The sequence below is a fragment of the Athene cunicularia genome (assembly GCF_003259725.1).
Source record: "Athene cunicularia isolate RWA chromosome 14 unlocalized genomic scaffold, athCun1 chr14_part1, whole genome shotgun sequence".
NCBI lineage: Eukaryota > Metazoa > Chordata > Aves > Strigiformes > Strigidae > Athene > Athene cunicularia.
Genome location: NW_020799118.1, coordinates 295,213 through 311,896, shown reverse-complemented (window position 1 = coordinate 311,896; position 16,684 = coordinate 295,213). Strand labels below are relative to the sequence as shown.

Below are 16,684 nucleotides of genomic sequence, written 5' to 3'. Positions count from 1 at the left end.
GTAGGTAAGATCAATAGAAATATTTATATCTCTGATATTTCAGAAGACAATATGGGCATAGTCCCCAACAGCAAATGATAAATTTGATGGAAAACACATTCAAACAAATAAATAAAATGACAGTAACAGGGGAACAAAGAATTCAAACTGTACTTACATTAGTAATAAATTTGCAAAAGAGAAAAACACTTTTAGAATTAGAAAGGAAAAATCTATTTAGAAAGGAAAAGAAAGGCTATAATAAAAGATTTCCTTAAAGCTTTCAAACCTTCCAACACAGCAAAGAGTGAATTCAGCTTTCTAGGCAACTAGCATGGTCCAAAGCAGCCTCACGTGAGGATGTAAGTGTACCCAAGCTTTGCTTCAGCATCCCAGCTGCAGAGGATGATCACGGCTGATTGCTTAAACCATCTGCACTTCCTGGCTGTACAACCACACCATGGAAGGTGGAGGAGAGAAAAGTACCATGTGGCTCGCAAAAAGATGGAATTTGTTACAGTTTAAGGATGGAAAGCTCCATTAAATTGCTTATCCTTCCCTCCTGCGTATCACACTTTATCAATTTACCCTTTTAATACTATTATCTTACGTTCTTCTGCAGTACTTTGGGGTCAGACATAACACCAGAAACCAGTGTATGCATCTGTGCTAGAATTCCAGGTATCATTATTTTCCTTTTTGCCAAAATGAAGCAGCCTCTGCAAGAATGTCTTTTTTAAGGACATGAGCAAGCTCAGATGGTTGTCAAGTCAATCATTCGTGATGTTATAATGGATATCTGAGCATCCCATCAAATTAATTACCAGGATTCAAGATGAGGGATCTACACAGTAGGAGCCTCAAGCATTACACAGACCTACCATTTTCCTAAGAAATGCAACTGGTCAGTATTCCCGAGTATATTTAAAAGCTTTATCTTAATTATGCCCGCTGCATTACAATATATAATGATATATGAAGTATTTTCACAATTGACTTAATTATTTGCCTTTAATATTATAATTAATAACTCTAATATACGGAGTAAGGATTTTTCCAACACAGTAAGCTACAACATACCACACGTCAGGTTTACATTTTGTTACTTTTGAAATCCATCCTCTTCTAAGAAATAAATACATTTTAATCGTGTCCATAACAGGCCCACGAAAAATGTCCTCTCTCAAAACAAAGCCAGAACTCATCTAAATTGATCTACTTTTCCTGCTCAGATATTTGATACCCCATATTTTAAACATGGGGCTTCTAAAAGGGCTGAATCACTTGGGGCCTTAAGACATCAAGTACTAAGTCTGTCATCTCTAATTTATGAATTTCAATTCAACACAGATAATGAGAAAAAAAAAAATCTCACTGCTAGAGCATTCACTGCTTTTTGTAAAAATGAATTTAGAGATTCCAGTCTGCTCCCATTTAAAAGGTGTTTATTGTACAAAACACACATATTAAACTCCTTTGTCAGTATCTTTATCATAGTAACTGAAAGAACATCTGTGCTAGCCTTGGAAATTCTTCTGCTGTTGCACCATGGAGACAGAAGGAGATTACAAACCTGGGAAATCTATACTGCTGCTATCTGTGCAGTGAAGAGAAACTGGAATAAAAAGAACTCCTTCTAAAAGGCAGTGATTTAGCACCATTTACCAATACCAACTTTACCTAAAAATAATGTATGCTTCCTCTTTCCTGTATGTGACTAGCTACATCTATGCACATCACTAAAATGGAATGAAAAGGGAAAAATGTACCAAACCAGGAAGAACTGGTGCAAGCCACATATGTCTGCCATCAGTTGTGTCATTTACTCTGTCAATTAGTTTGTCTGGAGTTCGGATGTCTCCAGATACGTCTTCTAAAACGTTGACACTATCTGGAAAAGCAGCAATATCTGAAAAAAAAAACTTTTAAGTGTAAATAACCAAAAAGGACATTTCAGAAACACCGTATTTTGAAGTTCATGCTTGTTCTTTGAGATACCATGGGTGAGTTTTGCCACTACAGCTGTAAAACTTTAAAATACTCTGAGTACTTCACATAAGTGGCTGAGGAACTTGGGGGCACATTTTAAAAAAGCAGGACAACCCTTACAGATTCTGGCATTTGAAATTATTTTTAAAATAGGAATAAATTAAACTAGCTGCATTTAATTTATTTTCAAATATGTATTTATCACTTCATAATCAAGTTCCCTTATCAGGAATAGGCAATTCCTAGCTTTTTTGGTGACAAAGCCCCATTTTTTTAGCATGAACTTGTGAAAAGCTCCTCATATGAAACACATCCCCAGAAAATTATCCTTGCAGGAGGTAGTCATCACTCAGACGAAGTTTTGCTTGAGTTCCTCAAGGTTTGTGATAAAAATCAGTAACTGTCTAATAAGGCCTTCTTTCAGTTCTTTGAGAGGGAAGGATTAAACCAGACTTTCTGGGTAACCAGATTTTCTCTGTAGGAGAACATGTATGCTAAAACCACATGTACTTTAAAGACATGCAAAGAAATGTGGATGGATGGCGCTGTCTTCAGAATTATAAATCCCTAGCCATCCAGTTTGAGGGACACTGATTTCCCCTTGTCCTGCTTTCTAAAAGGCCTGAGTCTGTGTTTATAAGAATTTGTGGAAAATATTTAAGGAAAAAATGATAAAGAAACAGCAATGTCTCAACTGTTTAAGAAAAGCTTGCTCCAGACTCAGTACTAAAGTATCACATTTAGTACTGCACTAAGATAAATATTCTCTTTTGGGGATCCTAATATATCCGAGCGACACTACTGTATGGGGAGGAGCAGGTATCATTCAAAGCGAGCTGAGGTATCTTTACCTGGCATGGTATTGTCCTGTAAAGATGCACAGTAAAAGCTAAGTTAAAGATCCATTCTTCTTAAAAGTCATTTGTTACCACTTTTGAATTTCAAAATGCTTCTTCTCCATTACGGATGTTTCAAGTTCATCATGTTATCATACAAAATATAAATAAAAGTAGCATTCAGGAAAAAGCCTTTATTAGCTTTTTCATTGTATCCCCTACTTAGTAGGCAATAAGAATCCTTAGAGACACGCAATTCATGCCGTATCCATTCTACTTGGCTAAGAAACTCTTTCTTCCATGTGACTGAACCTCGTGAATTCCAGTGTGGGGTATGAAGCTTTCAGCACTTAAGAGACTTTAGCTGATACAGAGCACTGAAGTATAACCTGGATGACTATGAACCTTTCAAACACGTCCTTCACTCAGTCTCTCGTTACCCAGGGAACACTGACTCAAATTCAAAGTTTCACCCCTTATCTTCACAACTGGATTGGGTGTCTAGAATAGCCTAAAGCTCCAAAACAAGAGTTATGAAAAATTTCTTTCCTGTGGCACAATGAAAGATTCCATAACAAAGAACTGAGCTTAACCTATTATGAGTTTATAGCTCATCAAACTTTCTGGTCCTTCCATACTATGGAAGAAATAAACATTGACAGCAAAAAAATACCACATCCTTCTTAAGCCTTCCCTTCTCTAACCTTGTCCGGCTTTGTTGGTGCATCCCACTAAGAGAAGAAATGTTCTGAAGGTATATAGAGTACATTAAAACATACGGATACAAATATCATCACGCAAATATAGAGAAATACAGGCAGAGTAGTAACATGGGATACCCTGGCAATTTGGAAGAAGTAGCAAGTGGTGGCATATGATAATTTGTGAGGGAGCAAGCTGTGCATCTGAAAGGGATAGAGGTGCTTGGTCTGTAAAAGGATACTGTTTTCAGTTAGGAAGATTTGGTCTCCATGTTCATTGAACAACTCGAGTCCGTTCAAACCGATATAGTACGGATCACCCCAACTCGTCAGAAGCTGAAACTGGAAAACAACTAAAAAACAAGATGCTATTAAGGAAAATTTTGATATTAATACTTTGTCCTAACAGTCTATTTAATTTGAAGTTTCAAAAATTATTGTGCAGCCCACACCCTGATGCCAGACACTCTTAATTGCAGTTTGAGTGCAAAAAAAAAAAAATCTGTTTTTCACTTCTGACTTCACTATGTCTTAAACCTCTCTGAATAAGCAATTTTCTTTCAAGACAAGAAGTCTGTCTTTTCTATGGCTGATAATACCCACACAGATGTGCCACCTGCAAGTGGCACAGCTAGGCAAAAATCTACCTATATATGTTTATATATATAAATGTTCACATATATATATATATATTCATATATGTTCTTCCATCAGGTGAAGAACTACTGAATTTTTTTAGTGTGTGCCTTACCTTCTTGTACACTGCTCCTATCTGGAGCCTTTACTGCCTTCCTATGTTTGCCTGGTTCTGAATTTTATGGGTGGTAATTGGCCAGCAAATATACCCCTAAACTGAACAGCAGAAAATGTAATGATGGAGTCTGTGCTGTCCATTTCTCTAATGGAGCACTCGTTTGTGTCTCTTTGCTCTATTCAGACACTGTTTTTCATGAAACTGGCAGGAACTTTGTATTGCTGAGACCTCATTGTCTCCAAACTTGGTTAGAATAGCCTAATGGATTTAAAAGGCCCATTGAGTAGATGGATGGCATGACATTAAGTATTATCACAAAAGGCTGTGCTTATCTAGGAAAACTTAAAAAGCCATAAACATTAAGAAAAATGGCAAAGATATTACACAGTTCTGGTCGACCTTAATAAAGGTCTAAAATGAGACAAACATCCCAAGATATGCAGAAACACAAACACTACTTCTAGCTTTGATAGGCTGGCTGGATACTGTGCTAATGGACCTCTAGTTCCACCTTGGATGGATTATAAAAGGCAGGAAAAAAAAGCTATCAGTGTATCTGAAAACAGGTCACATATTCATATACTAGCTCAATTTATTTATTCTTTATTCAAACTTAATGGAAGCCTTTCTCATATGTATGCTATCTTGTTAATTTCTTAAAGCACCAGAAATTGTTGGATTCAAAAAGCTCATGACTCATAACCCTAGTATATAACTCTAAAACATTCTATGTGACAAGAATATGACAGAGCAGGATACAACCACGTGGCATTAACGGTGCTTCATAGTCCATACTAGCTTGCTCCATTCTCTTTGAACCAGCCCTGTCAAAAAAAAAAACAAAAACAAAAAAAGACAAAGTAGTTTCTTTATGTACCCTTGGCTCATTCAGAAAAGAACAAAATCAAAGAATGAAGCCTCCACAAACACCACCCCCTGACCCCCCCCACTTGTGATTATGGACTAGATTGTCCCCTGATCTCAGTAAAATCTGGTTAATGGTATAAAGTTAAAACGCAAGGAAACTTTTTGCTCTAAATGCTTCATGTTTTCATCCAGGTGCCTCATCCAACTGGCTTCAACAGAGATTATGAAACATTACTAAAATTAAGAGAAATTGTGTGGTTCAGACAGCAAAACCATCCTACTTTACCTCCTTTGTACTTTATTAATCAGCTGAGGCTGCAGATAGTCAGGAAAGAGAATTTCTTGGGCAAAATCAAAATGACAGTTGCCTGGTCCCTTGCGGATTAGGAAGCCTTCTGGTGGGGAGATGCTGTGACCATCCAGCAACACATGGACTACCTTAGCCTTGATTAAAATAACATAACAGAAGATTACACGGCACGATAGTACACAAAATAAAATAGATCCAAAACAATTGCATTCACTTCAGAGGCTGAAATAATTTCAACCGTTTTGTTATATTTATTTAATTCCATACTTTTGTTTCCATAATTTTGTGATATTTATTTCTATAATTCAGCAAAAGAAAGCCTCAACAGGTGGATTTCAACCTGCAATTTCAACCAATTGCAACCCATAGTGTGCAATTCAGAGGATCATAGCTGATATCGATGGGGATGGGAGAATAAGAATTTGGGGGAAAAAAAAGAAAAAAAGAAAAAGTATTGAAGAGATCCTTCAATTACTTCATCTCACTAGATCTCAGCAAACTGAAGCTTCATTTCTTCACTGTAAGGGCTGTCAAGCACTGGAACAGGCTGCTCAGGGAAGTGGTTGTGTCATCATCCCTGGAGGTATTTAAAAGACCTGTAGATGTGGCGCTTAGGGACAGGGTTTAGTGGTGGGCTTGGCAGTCTTAGGTTTATGGTTGGTCTTGATCTTAAAGGTCTTTTCCAACCTAAATGATTCTATGGTTCCCGAGCCTGCGGCACACATACACACATCAACAGAACGGAGAGACTCGGCTTTCAAGTCAGTTTATGTGACGGGGGTGATCGGAGGAGACAGTTAAGAGTCACCATGCACCTGAACGCACCGCGAGGCCAGGCCTGACTGCTCAGCTCGGGCTGAAGCTAGCCTTTAAAAAGCACATAACCTTGTGCTCTCTCTCTCGAGCAGACTTTTGTGTCTCTGTTGCATTTATAGAGAACCTGTATTTCACCAGTTCTATTCATCTTTGTGACAGGTGGCACTTGGACTTTTCCAGGATCACGCAAACTTGTCTGCCAAGCAGTGCTATACGTAACCTGAGGGCATATGAATAAAGATGAGGTCCCTGTACCAGGCAGAAAGAACTGAGCCTTGTCCACATCACAGATGCATGAACGTCTTATACAATCTTGGAAGATTAAGCTAAATAATTCAGGCATACTTATTGAGATGATGCAGGAGTCCTGGGCTCTCCACCCTCCCCCATTAGCACCATCTGGTGTCGTATGCCTGATCCCAGCCACGTAACAATCCAATCATGCGGCAACAATTATCACTGCATCTTCCTCCGAAATACGTTAAATATAACTTAGCGTTAAGCACAAGCAGCATTTATTGCACTGAGTCTTGCACTAACTACTGGTTAAGGAAGGAGTAATACCTGTAAAATATAACCAAATGGCCTTATAACTGCCACTATGATTAAAGCTTGCTGATTAATGGATTGAGCCAAAATAGATTCATTTAGTTAACAAATGACTTAATTAGTCTAAAGGCAATGTGAGTCAGTTTTCTAATATTTGGATTTTATACTGATTGATGTATATATGATAATTTGAGGTTAATTCAGTATTGTATGCAAACACTTAATTTTCATTATAGGCTTTCTATTAATATATATATATGCAATATTTATAGTTAAAATTCCCATTTCAGGTGTCTATCTGAGAAGAATTTACAAACATTCAGAGGTTTCTGCAAAGCCGGTATATTATCAGTGACCTGATATTCATAACAGTTTTCATATTTTTTCCATTTTAAAACGATTTTTTAATTCAATGATAATTTCAGTAAGTTACACATGCAATATCCCCAAAAGAGATTTTTTTTTTTTTTTTTACACAAACATTTCTTGATTTGAAAACCTTGGGCATTGTACAGACTAGAGGAGACACTCAGTTCACTTCCAAACAGCATGAAGATTAATTAGGAGGGAATGTCTGTATGAGTACCAAGTATGGAGAAATAACTATTTCTGGTTTCATCTTTAATACACTTGGGAGCAAAGAAAGGAAATACCCTTTTCATATCAGAAACTGTTCTGCATGCTACTTCCCAGCTGAATCAGTCTGCCAGGCTAAGGAGAGGAAGTGAAAAATCCACTGAAATACACTTTAGTTTAGCAAACACGTACTGAATGGAAGTCTAGAGACTTAGAGATGAAATCTTACCTATTATACCACAGCTGCTTATATTTATGTGCCCTTTACAGCCCTCATTTCTAAGTAATTTTCATCATCTGAGAAGGCACTCAACCATCACACATAGCATTTTACAAATCGCATAACAAAGCTTTCACAAGGTAATTTTTCATAGAGCTGGAAATAGCACACAAGCCTTCATTTTGACAGTTCACTGCCATTACCCTCTCATACTAAAGCTGTGAATAGAATCCACCAGTCTACAGCTGCCTAGCAAATCATTATATCTCATACTAGGGGACTGTTTCTTAGAAGGAACAGCAATACTTCAAGAGACAGATGTCATGATGCCCTAGGTTTACAGCCTAAAGCCTCTTTACTTTGGCTCAGCAGATACCTTACATCTTTAGTTTTCCAAATAATTTATTTCATCTTTTTACAGGACTGCAGCTCCGAACTCCTCATTTAAACTGTATCCACTGTTATGGGACCTACAGGTGTGCCACCTGCATGCACACTTTATCAGACTCACCTCTTTTTTCTACCTAGCAAAGTAAACTGTGAAAATATACCTCTCTTTCTTTCTTTCTTTTTTGATTTGGCCTCCAAAAAACAAATTCCATGTTAAAGATTTTAGGGACCTGGCTATTTCTCTTTCCCTCCTTTCTCCCCTGCTCTGCCTTGGAGAAGCTTGGGTTTACAACCATAGTGAAAAAACATTCCATATCACCACTTAAAGACAGTTCTTCATATTGCACTTTGTACACAGAATCACAGAAAGATTTAGGTTGGAAGGGACTTCTGGCATGTGCTCTGAGCTCCTGCTCAGAGCAGAGAAGCCTGCAAAGCTAAAATCGGGTTGCTCTGGGACTTGTCAAATTTAGTTTTGAACTCACTGCACACTGTCCCAGAGCTGTATCACTCTCAGAGGGAAGAGTCCCCCCTTTATGCTGAATCAGAACAATTAAGGAACAGATTTTACTAAAAAAAACCCTAGTTGTTATACAGGGGGTATGTTTAGATAAGCTCAACGTGCTCCTGAGCCCTCCCATGGGTCAAACGTGTTGGGTTAATGCAGTGTATCACAAAACCAGGTGCCATATGTTAATACCCCTTTACCAGTTGTGGTTTAAATGAAGGATCTTATGCTCCAGCCCTCTGAGGATCTTCGGCCAGTTTTTGGCACTCAACAACACCCCATGCTGATACTTAAAGATGCCAGGGCTCTGTTGTGGAGAGGGAACACCTCTCCACACATCTATCTAATGTTCGTGTTAAAGCAATTTACACAAAGAAGCAGTTGTGCAATTTTTGCCACTATCTTGACCAATCCTATCAACTATCCATGCCTCCGACTTCAGCTGCAGAATTTTTTCCAGAACTTTGCTGATCCTTGTCGTCCTGTCTCTCTCTCTAGTTTAATATATACCAACATTTTTCTTCTTATCGATTGACTGAGTTTGGACATCAAGAATGAAAGAGTTATATGTGAAGGTGAAGATCTGGAAACAAATGGATTCATAAACTTTCTGTGCAGTGAAGAGCAACTACTTCTTCATTTGCATTACAAGTGCATGTACAGCTTCTGAGAAAAGCCAGGGAAATGAGGGACAGCCAAACTCAGAGTGCCAGCAAGATGGAACATGATCTCCAACAGGTGTCCATCGCCAGTCAGTTCTAAGAATTCAGTATGAAAAAAAACATATCAACCAAGAAATTTGGAAAAAGAAGAGAGGAGGTACGTTATACAATTCCAGCTAAACTACTTTAGCCAAACTGTTTGAAGATGTCAAGTTTCCCTAATAAATGTTAGAGTTCAAGAGACTCTTCTTCCTTCTTGGAAAAGGTATTATTGATTGACTGGCCTGTAACACCTGAACAGAATTTCTGCTGGAGAAGTGCCCCTGTTCTATTGTTCCCTGTGTTCCAGGAAATAAAGAATCACACGGTAGGCCTAGATACTAGATACTGAGAGGATACCACTTCAGAATCATATATCTTAAAAATACTACGTGCTATTGTATGTGTCTCTTGGAAAAATCAGCTGTGAAGATTTCTTTAAACTATCTCTGGCTTTTTTTCAATATTTGCTGTTTGTGGAGACAGAAATGCATTATACCTGCCACAAAATTCAGACTCAGACAATCTAGAAAGATTTATGGTGTTCCATTAAGGCTGCTATATTCATTCATCACAGTACCAATTTTCCAATGCACTGCTGTATATTTTTGCTGGCAATGCTCCTTTTCTTTTACTTACCCCTCTATAGGTATCCTCCGGAGATTTATTATAGTTCCAAAAGCGAAGCCCTGCAATACTTTCAATTTTATCAAAATGGATTGTGAGCAGATGATCTTCTCCAAAAGAGAAGGGAATGAGCCACATATGTTCGTCCTCTACTGTGATATTAGTTCCATCTATTAACCTACAAAGAGCAAAATCCATTAGCTGGGAAAAAAAGGAAAAGCTTGCTTTTTCTCATGTAAATCAGGTACTTTACTAGGTGTTAATTTTTGCTACATGCCACTCCTAGCTTTCAGGGCTTACTGTTCCCATGTGTATGCAATTAAAAAGCACAATAAACATCAAAAGTAACATGCAATTGTTGAATTAAAGACACTGGGGGGAGAAACACAACAGAAGAATCCTTAGAAAACTGGGTGAACAGGGGCTGGCAGAGGAGAGTTCAGCTACCCTTGTACCAAAATGGGCCAAAGGCAAAACTCTAAGGCCCCCACACAATATCATTTATTAACACAGTTCTACGCCTGAACGGGTATATCTAGCACTCTGCGGTGTGTTACTATGCCAATGCAATCGCACTGAATCCAGTAAGGAGTTGGGTGGCAGCTGGATAACCCAGGGAAGAAGCAGCATTTGTTCACATCCTTCTTCATGCGCAGAGTTAGGCACATTTCTACTTTTTAAAAAAGCTTTGTACCAGCATGACAATGTCCTTTCATAAGAGCACAGACTTCAGGCTGACTAGATAAAGTAAATTCCATTATTTCCTCATTTTGGAATCCTGAACTTTATATTCTTCTACCACAAACTACAACACACAAAGATGGAGTAAAGGAGAATATGAACTAATTGTCCACTGTAATTACTTCAGTACACTGCCCTACGTACTTAAAATTTATTTAGAAGTTTAATGGAAGAATGACTGCCAGATTTGGCAGTTCCTTAAGGAAAAAGATTTGAATAATGACTCTTTCACAGAGGAACTGATTAGAGAGCCCATGAGAGAAGATATCATCTTTCATATTTTCATAACATCTAAAATCTTTCTTGGCAACATGGACAGTGGGATTGAGGCACCCTCAGCAAGCTCACTGACAACACTGAGCTGCGTGGTGCAGCCGACAGGCTGGAGGGAAGGGATGTGCCATCCCGAGGGACCTGGACAGCCTGGAGAGGTGGGACCATGCGACAGGTTCAACAAGGCCAAGGGCAAGGTCCTGCCCATGGGTCGGGGCAATCCCAAGCACAACTCCAGGCTGGGCCAGGAGTGGATTGAGAGCAGCCCCAAGGAGAAGGACTTGGGCTGTTAGTGGATGGAAAACTGACTGTGAGACAGCAATGTGTGCTCACAGCCCGGAAAGCCAACGGTGTGCTGGGCTGCACCCAGAGCAGGGTGGGCACAGGGCCAGGGGGGGATTCTCCCCCTCTGCTCTGCTCTGGGAGACCCCCCTGCAGGGCTGGGTCCAGCTCTGGGGCACCAACAGCAGAGGGACATGGACCTGCTCGAGCGGGGCCAGAGGAGGCCACGGAGATGCTGGGGGGGCTGGAGCCCCCCTGTGAGGACAGGCTGGGAGAGTTGGGGGGTTCAGCTGGAGGAGAGAAGGCTCCGGGGAGACCTTAGAGTGGCCCCCCAGGGCTGAAAGAGGCTGCAGGAAATGGGGGAGGGACTCTGGATCAGGGGGTGTAGGGATAGGATGAGGGGTAAGGGGTTTAAACTGAAAGAGAGAAGATTTAGATTATACAGAAGGAAGAAATTCTTGACTGTGAGTGTGGTGAGACACTGGCAGAGGCTGCCCAGAGAAGCTGTGGCTGCCCCCTCCCTGGAAGGGTTCCAGGCCAGGTTGGACGGGGCTTTGGGCAACCTGGGCTGGTGGAAGGTGGCCCTGCCCGGGACAGGGGGGTTGCATGCAACTGGATGATCTTTCACATCCCTTCCAACCCAAACCATTCTTTGAGTCTATGATTCCACACAATCCTTGAATTGGTCCTGATAGCACACAGTAGCTATTCCAAATGCTACAGCTGAGGAGCACTGTAGTGTACTCAAATTCAACATGCTTGCAGAATTAAGAAAAGCCAAACCTACCCCTAGTTCTTGTGCACAAAATGGTTCTTACGCAAAAATAAGGAACTATATCAGAAAAAAAAAAAAAAAAAAGGAGCATCAAAATCAAATAAAATCATTACACACAGCAGAGAGAATATTAAGTGATATCATACTGGAAGAACAAAACAAATGTATCCCACTTACTAAGAAAGATGTTAGAAAGAGGGAGAACTTGAAAAAGCAAAGCCAGCCTGGCTCAGTGGCAGGATAAAGAAAGCTATTACAAGCCATCTTTCAACAAAATTCATGATCAAACCCCCCTAAATTGATAGGATCATAAACTCTGGAAGGCTAAATGCGTATGCACAGGCCAAAGAAGAATATGAAGGCTAGCAGCACGCCAAAGGTATCATAAATAAAATTCCTCAAATACATCAAAAGCAGAAAGCCTGGCAGAAATTCTGTTGGATCAACAGATGACTAGTCTGTAAAAGGAGCATTCAGAGAAGGTAAGACACCAACAGAAAAGCTAAATTAATTCTTTGCCTCTGGGTTTATCATGGTTGAGTATGGAGAGAGTCCACCACCAGAATCTCTTCACCACAGGGGGTCTCATGGGAATATTTCTTATATCTTGATGCCTATAAAAGCGATTTTCATACAAATAGGCAGAAGAACTGAGGAATTACATACAAGTAAGCTTGACATCTGTATTAGTTAGATTGGCAGAAATTACAACGAACAGTTAGGTACATGTGGCTAAACACGACAGTCTAAGGAAGACTCAACAAAGATGTTGAAAAGAGAAGGCTTAATTCATAAACCTATTCACAGCCCATAAACATGCCAGAGAACAGGATTACTACTGAAAATATCCTTTAAAACAGAGATATGACTCAGAAACAACAGGATGCAGCTTCAACACCAAATCTGCTCCAGACCTATAGCCTGTGAGCACGTTAATTTGAGGACGTATACCTGTCAATGATAAAACTTAATCGGAATTACAAAAAAAAAAAAAAAAAGCTGCAGAGTTGCCACAAGAATGGCACCTATTTGTGCAATTCCCTCATACCTCCTCACCCTTTGCTAACTTGAAATTTTCCTTGAAATTATCCAGAAACCCTGCCTAAATATCACTGCATATGCACAGACAGATGCTCCAGAACACCCACATTTCTGCCTCGAAAGTCCTCAGCAGAGATACCAACCAGGCACATTACCATCTCCTAACTCAAACACCATCTTTGGAAACATCTCATTCATATTTCTACAACAAGCTGTTCCTGGGTAGCTTGTGAAATCCAAGAATGAGCAGTGATGGTATGAAAGCCATGTTTGCATTAATATGTGTTAACACCATAAAAGTTTATATAATTATGTCACTTTGTAAAGTCTGATGTAAAATGCATCTAAAACTGATAAACTCCAAACCTGTTTGTGGAGAAAACAGGCATAAATAATAAATAATTAAAAAAAAAAAAAAAAAGAGCCCTGCACAAAATGCTTGGACAATCCAACTCCTTTACTACTTACTTTTCTAATGTTCTGGAATCTCCAGTACACTCTGGAAGATCATTTAGGTCTTGAGGTGAAGCAGAAATTTGTTCTGTACTTATTTTTAATGCGTGACCGTCCTTTCCTATCACTTCAAGTCCCGTCAGTCCAAGGTAATGAGAGTCTCCCCAGGTCATGGTAAAATTCAGTTGCAGGCCTATATAAAATAATATACATATAATAAATCTCTATATCATACATAAAATAAATCTCTATATTATACATATAATAAATCTATATATACACTAGTAAGGAGCCGATATAAGCATGCATGCAAGCCCCGATGATTAGCAGTATGTGTATTTTGTTTAGATTCAATAACTTGATACGCTGTGTTTGGATGCATTCCTACCTCCACGTAACAGCATAGTATCTTCTGTAAATCTGTGCCAGACCCCTTCAGAGGGGTACCAACATCTTATTCACTTGTAACTATGCAACTCCTGATCAAACATATTATCAAGCGCCTCATTACTTAGACTGCAGACTGACAGAAATTGAATGGTACATTTAAGCAGTTACATGACAGATTTTGTGATTACGCCGACACAGAGAAGACCTATTAGTCTGAAGTCTATCTATCATCTTTTGCCAGCTAAATGACTATATGGAGTCATATAAATCCAGTCCCTCGTAAATCCATAAATTGTGAGAGAACATGAACTCATAGTTAAACCAAAAAACAAATTCGGTTTACTAATGTCTTTAAGTTACTATATTCACAACAGAACTGGACATCTGGAAGTATTTTAATGGGACAGCATTAGTGAAAAGCAGCAACGTTGATTACCCTGCATCTCCAGAAAATAAATAGGAAAGAAAAATTGGGCAGACAAAAGATTGTACGTGTATCTTCAGATCCACCTGTTTCATGCCTTAATGAAAAAATATAAATTCCATATACAGATAAAACAAGTAATATTCCAATCTGATCATGTTCCATAAAAATCCATCACTATAAATTAAAAATGTATTTCATTTCACCCATTACAGAAGCCCAGAATAATCAAGTTGGATAATGTCTAAAGAAGCACCAGTAGTCATGATGCCCTGTAAAACAAACAAGCATTAAACCTATTAAGCCATCCAGACCAATTACTTCTAAATAGCCGTAGCAATTTACACAAGACTGTCTTGATACATACATAAATTCACTTGGGTGTAAGATCTCATTAGCATTTGCAAGGACACTAAGAAATAAATAGTTCTATTAGCTGACAAGTTTGGAGCTACGGCTACACTGATATTAGATGCTATTCCCAAGGCCACTGTTAAGACTGAACTTGCTTAGTGTACAAGCATGCAAGAGTTCTCAGGAAAAACCAGAGTATATTCTCAAACAGAAGGGAAAAGACCGGGTGAAGCAGCTGTCCACACAAGGTTTGGTATTCACATCACCACGCCAACGCCTTCATAGAATCTCCGAATGACGCAGGGTGGAGGGGACCAGTCAAGGTCTCTAGTCCGGCTCCAAGCTGAGAGCATGTCCATTAGATCAGGTCTCTCAGGAGTTTATCTAGTGGAAGTTTGAATGACTCCAAGGCTGACAGATTTCAAAACCTCTCTCTCAACCCCTGTTCCAGTGTTTGATTGTCCTCAGGATGAAAAAGATTTCCTAATACCCAGTTGGAAATGCTTTACTTCTACCCTGTAGTTTCTGCTGCCTCTCAGTCCAGCCCTATGTCCATGCCTGGGTCTGTCCTTCGATGCCCTCTCCATAGCTACAGACACCAGGACCTGCTCTTCACCTTCTCTGGGATGAACAAACCAACCCAGCTCTCCCGTGGCAGGTACTCCAGCTGCCTGACCCTCTCGGTCACCCTCCTCACTGGACTCGCACCAGTACGTCAATTTTCTTCTTGTTCTAGGGAGCTCCATTCTTAACATACTACTCCAAATACTGTTTCACAAGTGTCAAATACAGCAACAAATACAGCAAAAAAATGCCTTTCTCTTTCCCTGCCCTGCTGGCTGCACTCTTATTTTCACATCCCAGGAGGCAGCTGGCCACCTTTACTGCTGACTCTTGTTCAGGACTTCAGGCCCTTCAGTGCAAAGCCCCTTTCTGTGCTAGTTGCCCCTCCCAAGCCTGTCCTGTAGCCTGGGTTGTTACATCCCACACGCAGGTCTTTGCATCTGCCCTGAACTTCACAACGTTACATTAGGTAACACCATGAGGTTGTCATTTCTTCAGCCTGCTGAGGTCCCTCTGAAGCACAGCCTTGTCCTCCCACTCCCCTCTGTTTGGTATCATCCACAACCTTGCTGAGATTGTACTTTATCCCATCATCCAAGTTCTTTAAAAAAACCCACATCAAGCAGTGTAGACTATAGTAATATTGATCCCTCTAGTAACTATCCACTAGCTGGACTTTATACCAGTGATCATCACACTTTGAGGCACTATTTCTCCTTGACATCACGACAGGGAGCAGGATGAAAGAGACAAAAACTACCTACAACAGGTCAAGGATAGAAATCCTCAGGGACTCCATGCACAATTTATTACCAGGGGTCCCAGATGAAGAAGGCAGCGCTGATCCTAAGTTTTGCACAATTTTCAGTAATTTCCCAAAACAAGGAACAGCAAGAGGACTCTCACGCCAGGTCTGAGGGACCACCCCACAGAATAAGGAGGACAAGGAACAATATACACAGGCAGGACAGGGTATGCAGAAATCATTGGCAAAAATGAGATTGTACCTTCTAGATGGTTTTTTGCTTTTGTGCAAGATCATTTAAAGAGAGTCCTTTGTCACAATTGATGGCAATTTTTTTTTTCTGTGTAAGAGACTAAACTGGAGTTTCTCTGCATTTCATAAGACACGAAAATCCTGCCTTAAATACAACTAGCTTTCTCCTGCTCTTTCCCTGCAAGAACTCATGGAAATCAAGACCTCTTTGTCTGGTAGAGACAAGTTAGTCCAATCAGCTGATTAACAATATCTTGTCAGTGTGAGAGACTGCATCTGCTGAGCTCTGAACCACCCTCACTATCTTTCGCACCTACTTTGAGAAACTGGAGGACGAAGAGGAATCTTAAATTCACTGATAGGAACTGATCACAGACAGGTTCATAGGTAAAGTTGAGAGCTGTAGATATAGTTCATAGGTCATAGATCACAGATACAGTTCACAGATACGTGGCTGACTAACCACAGCGTTGTGTGTATTTTCAGAGAGCACATCACATGTTGCTAAAGGCTTTATGTCAGGCCCAACAACTCGGTTTCTCTTGTGCTGGTCAAAGGACCAGGAAC

The 16,684-nt window shown here is 39.8% G+C and overlaps 1 protein-coding gene across 4 annotated transcripts in view; it reads right to left on the bottom strand.

Annotated features, from left to right (window-relative positions):
- KIAA0556 (KIAA0556 ortholog) overlaps window positions 1-16,684 on the bottom strand; it is a 62,759-nt gene that overhangs the window by 6,982 nt on the left and 39,093 nt on the right. For all 4 annotated transcript variants that reach the window (XM_026859117.1, XM_026859119.1, XM_026859120.1 and 1 more), the window contains 6 exons: window positions 13,404-13,581; window positions 9,836-10,001; window positions 5,413-5,570; window positions 5,019-5,083; window positions 3,748-3,858; window positions 1,749-1,888 (listed from right to left, as the gene is read on the bottom strand). In XM_026859117.1, coding sequence (XP_026714918.1) covers window positions 1,749-1,888; window positions 3,748-3,858; window positions 5,019-5,083; window positions 5,413-5,570; window positions 9,836-10,001; window positions 13,404-13,581 — 818 coding nt within the window. The remainder of the gene's footprint in view (window positions 1-1,748; window positions 1,889-3,747; window positions 3,859-5,018; window positions 5,084-5,412; window positions 5,571-9,835; window positions 10,002-13,403; window positions 13,582-16,684) is intronic.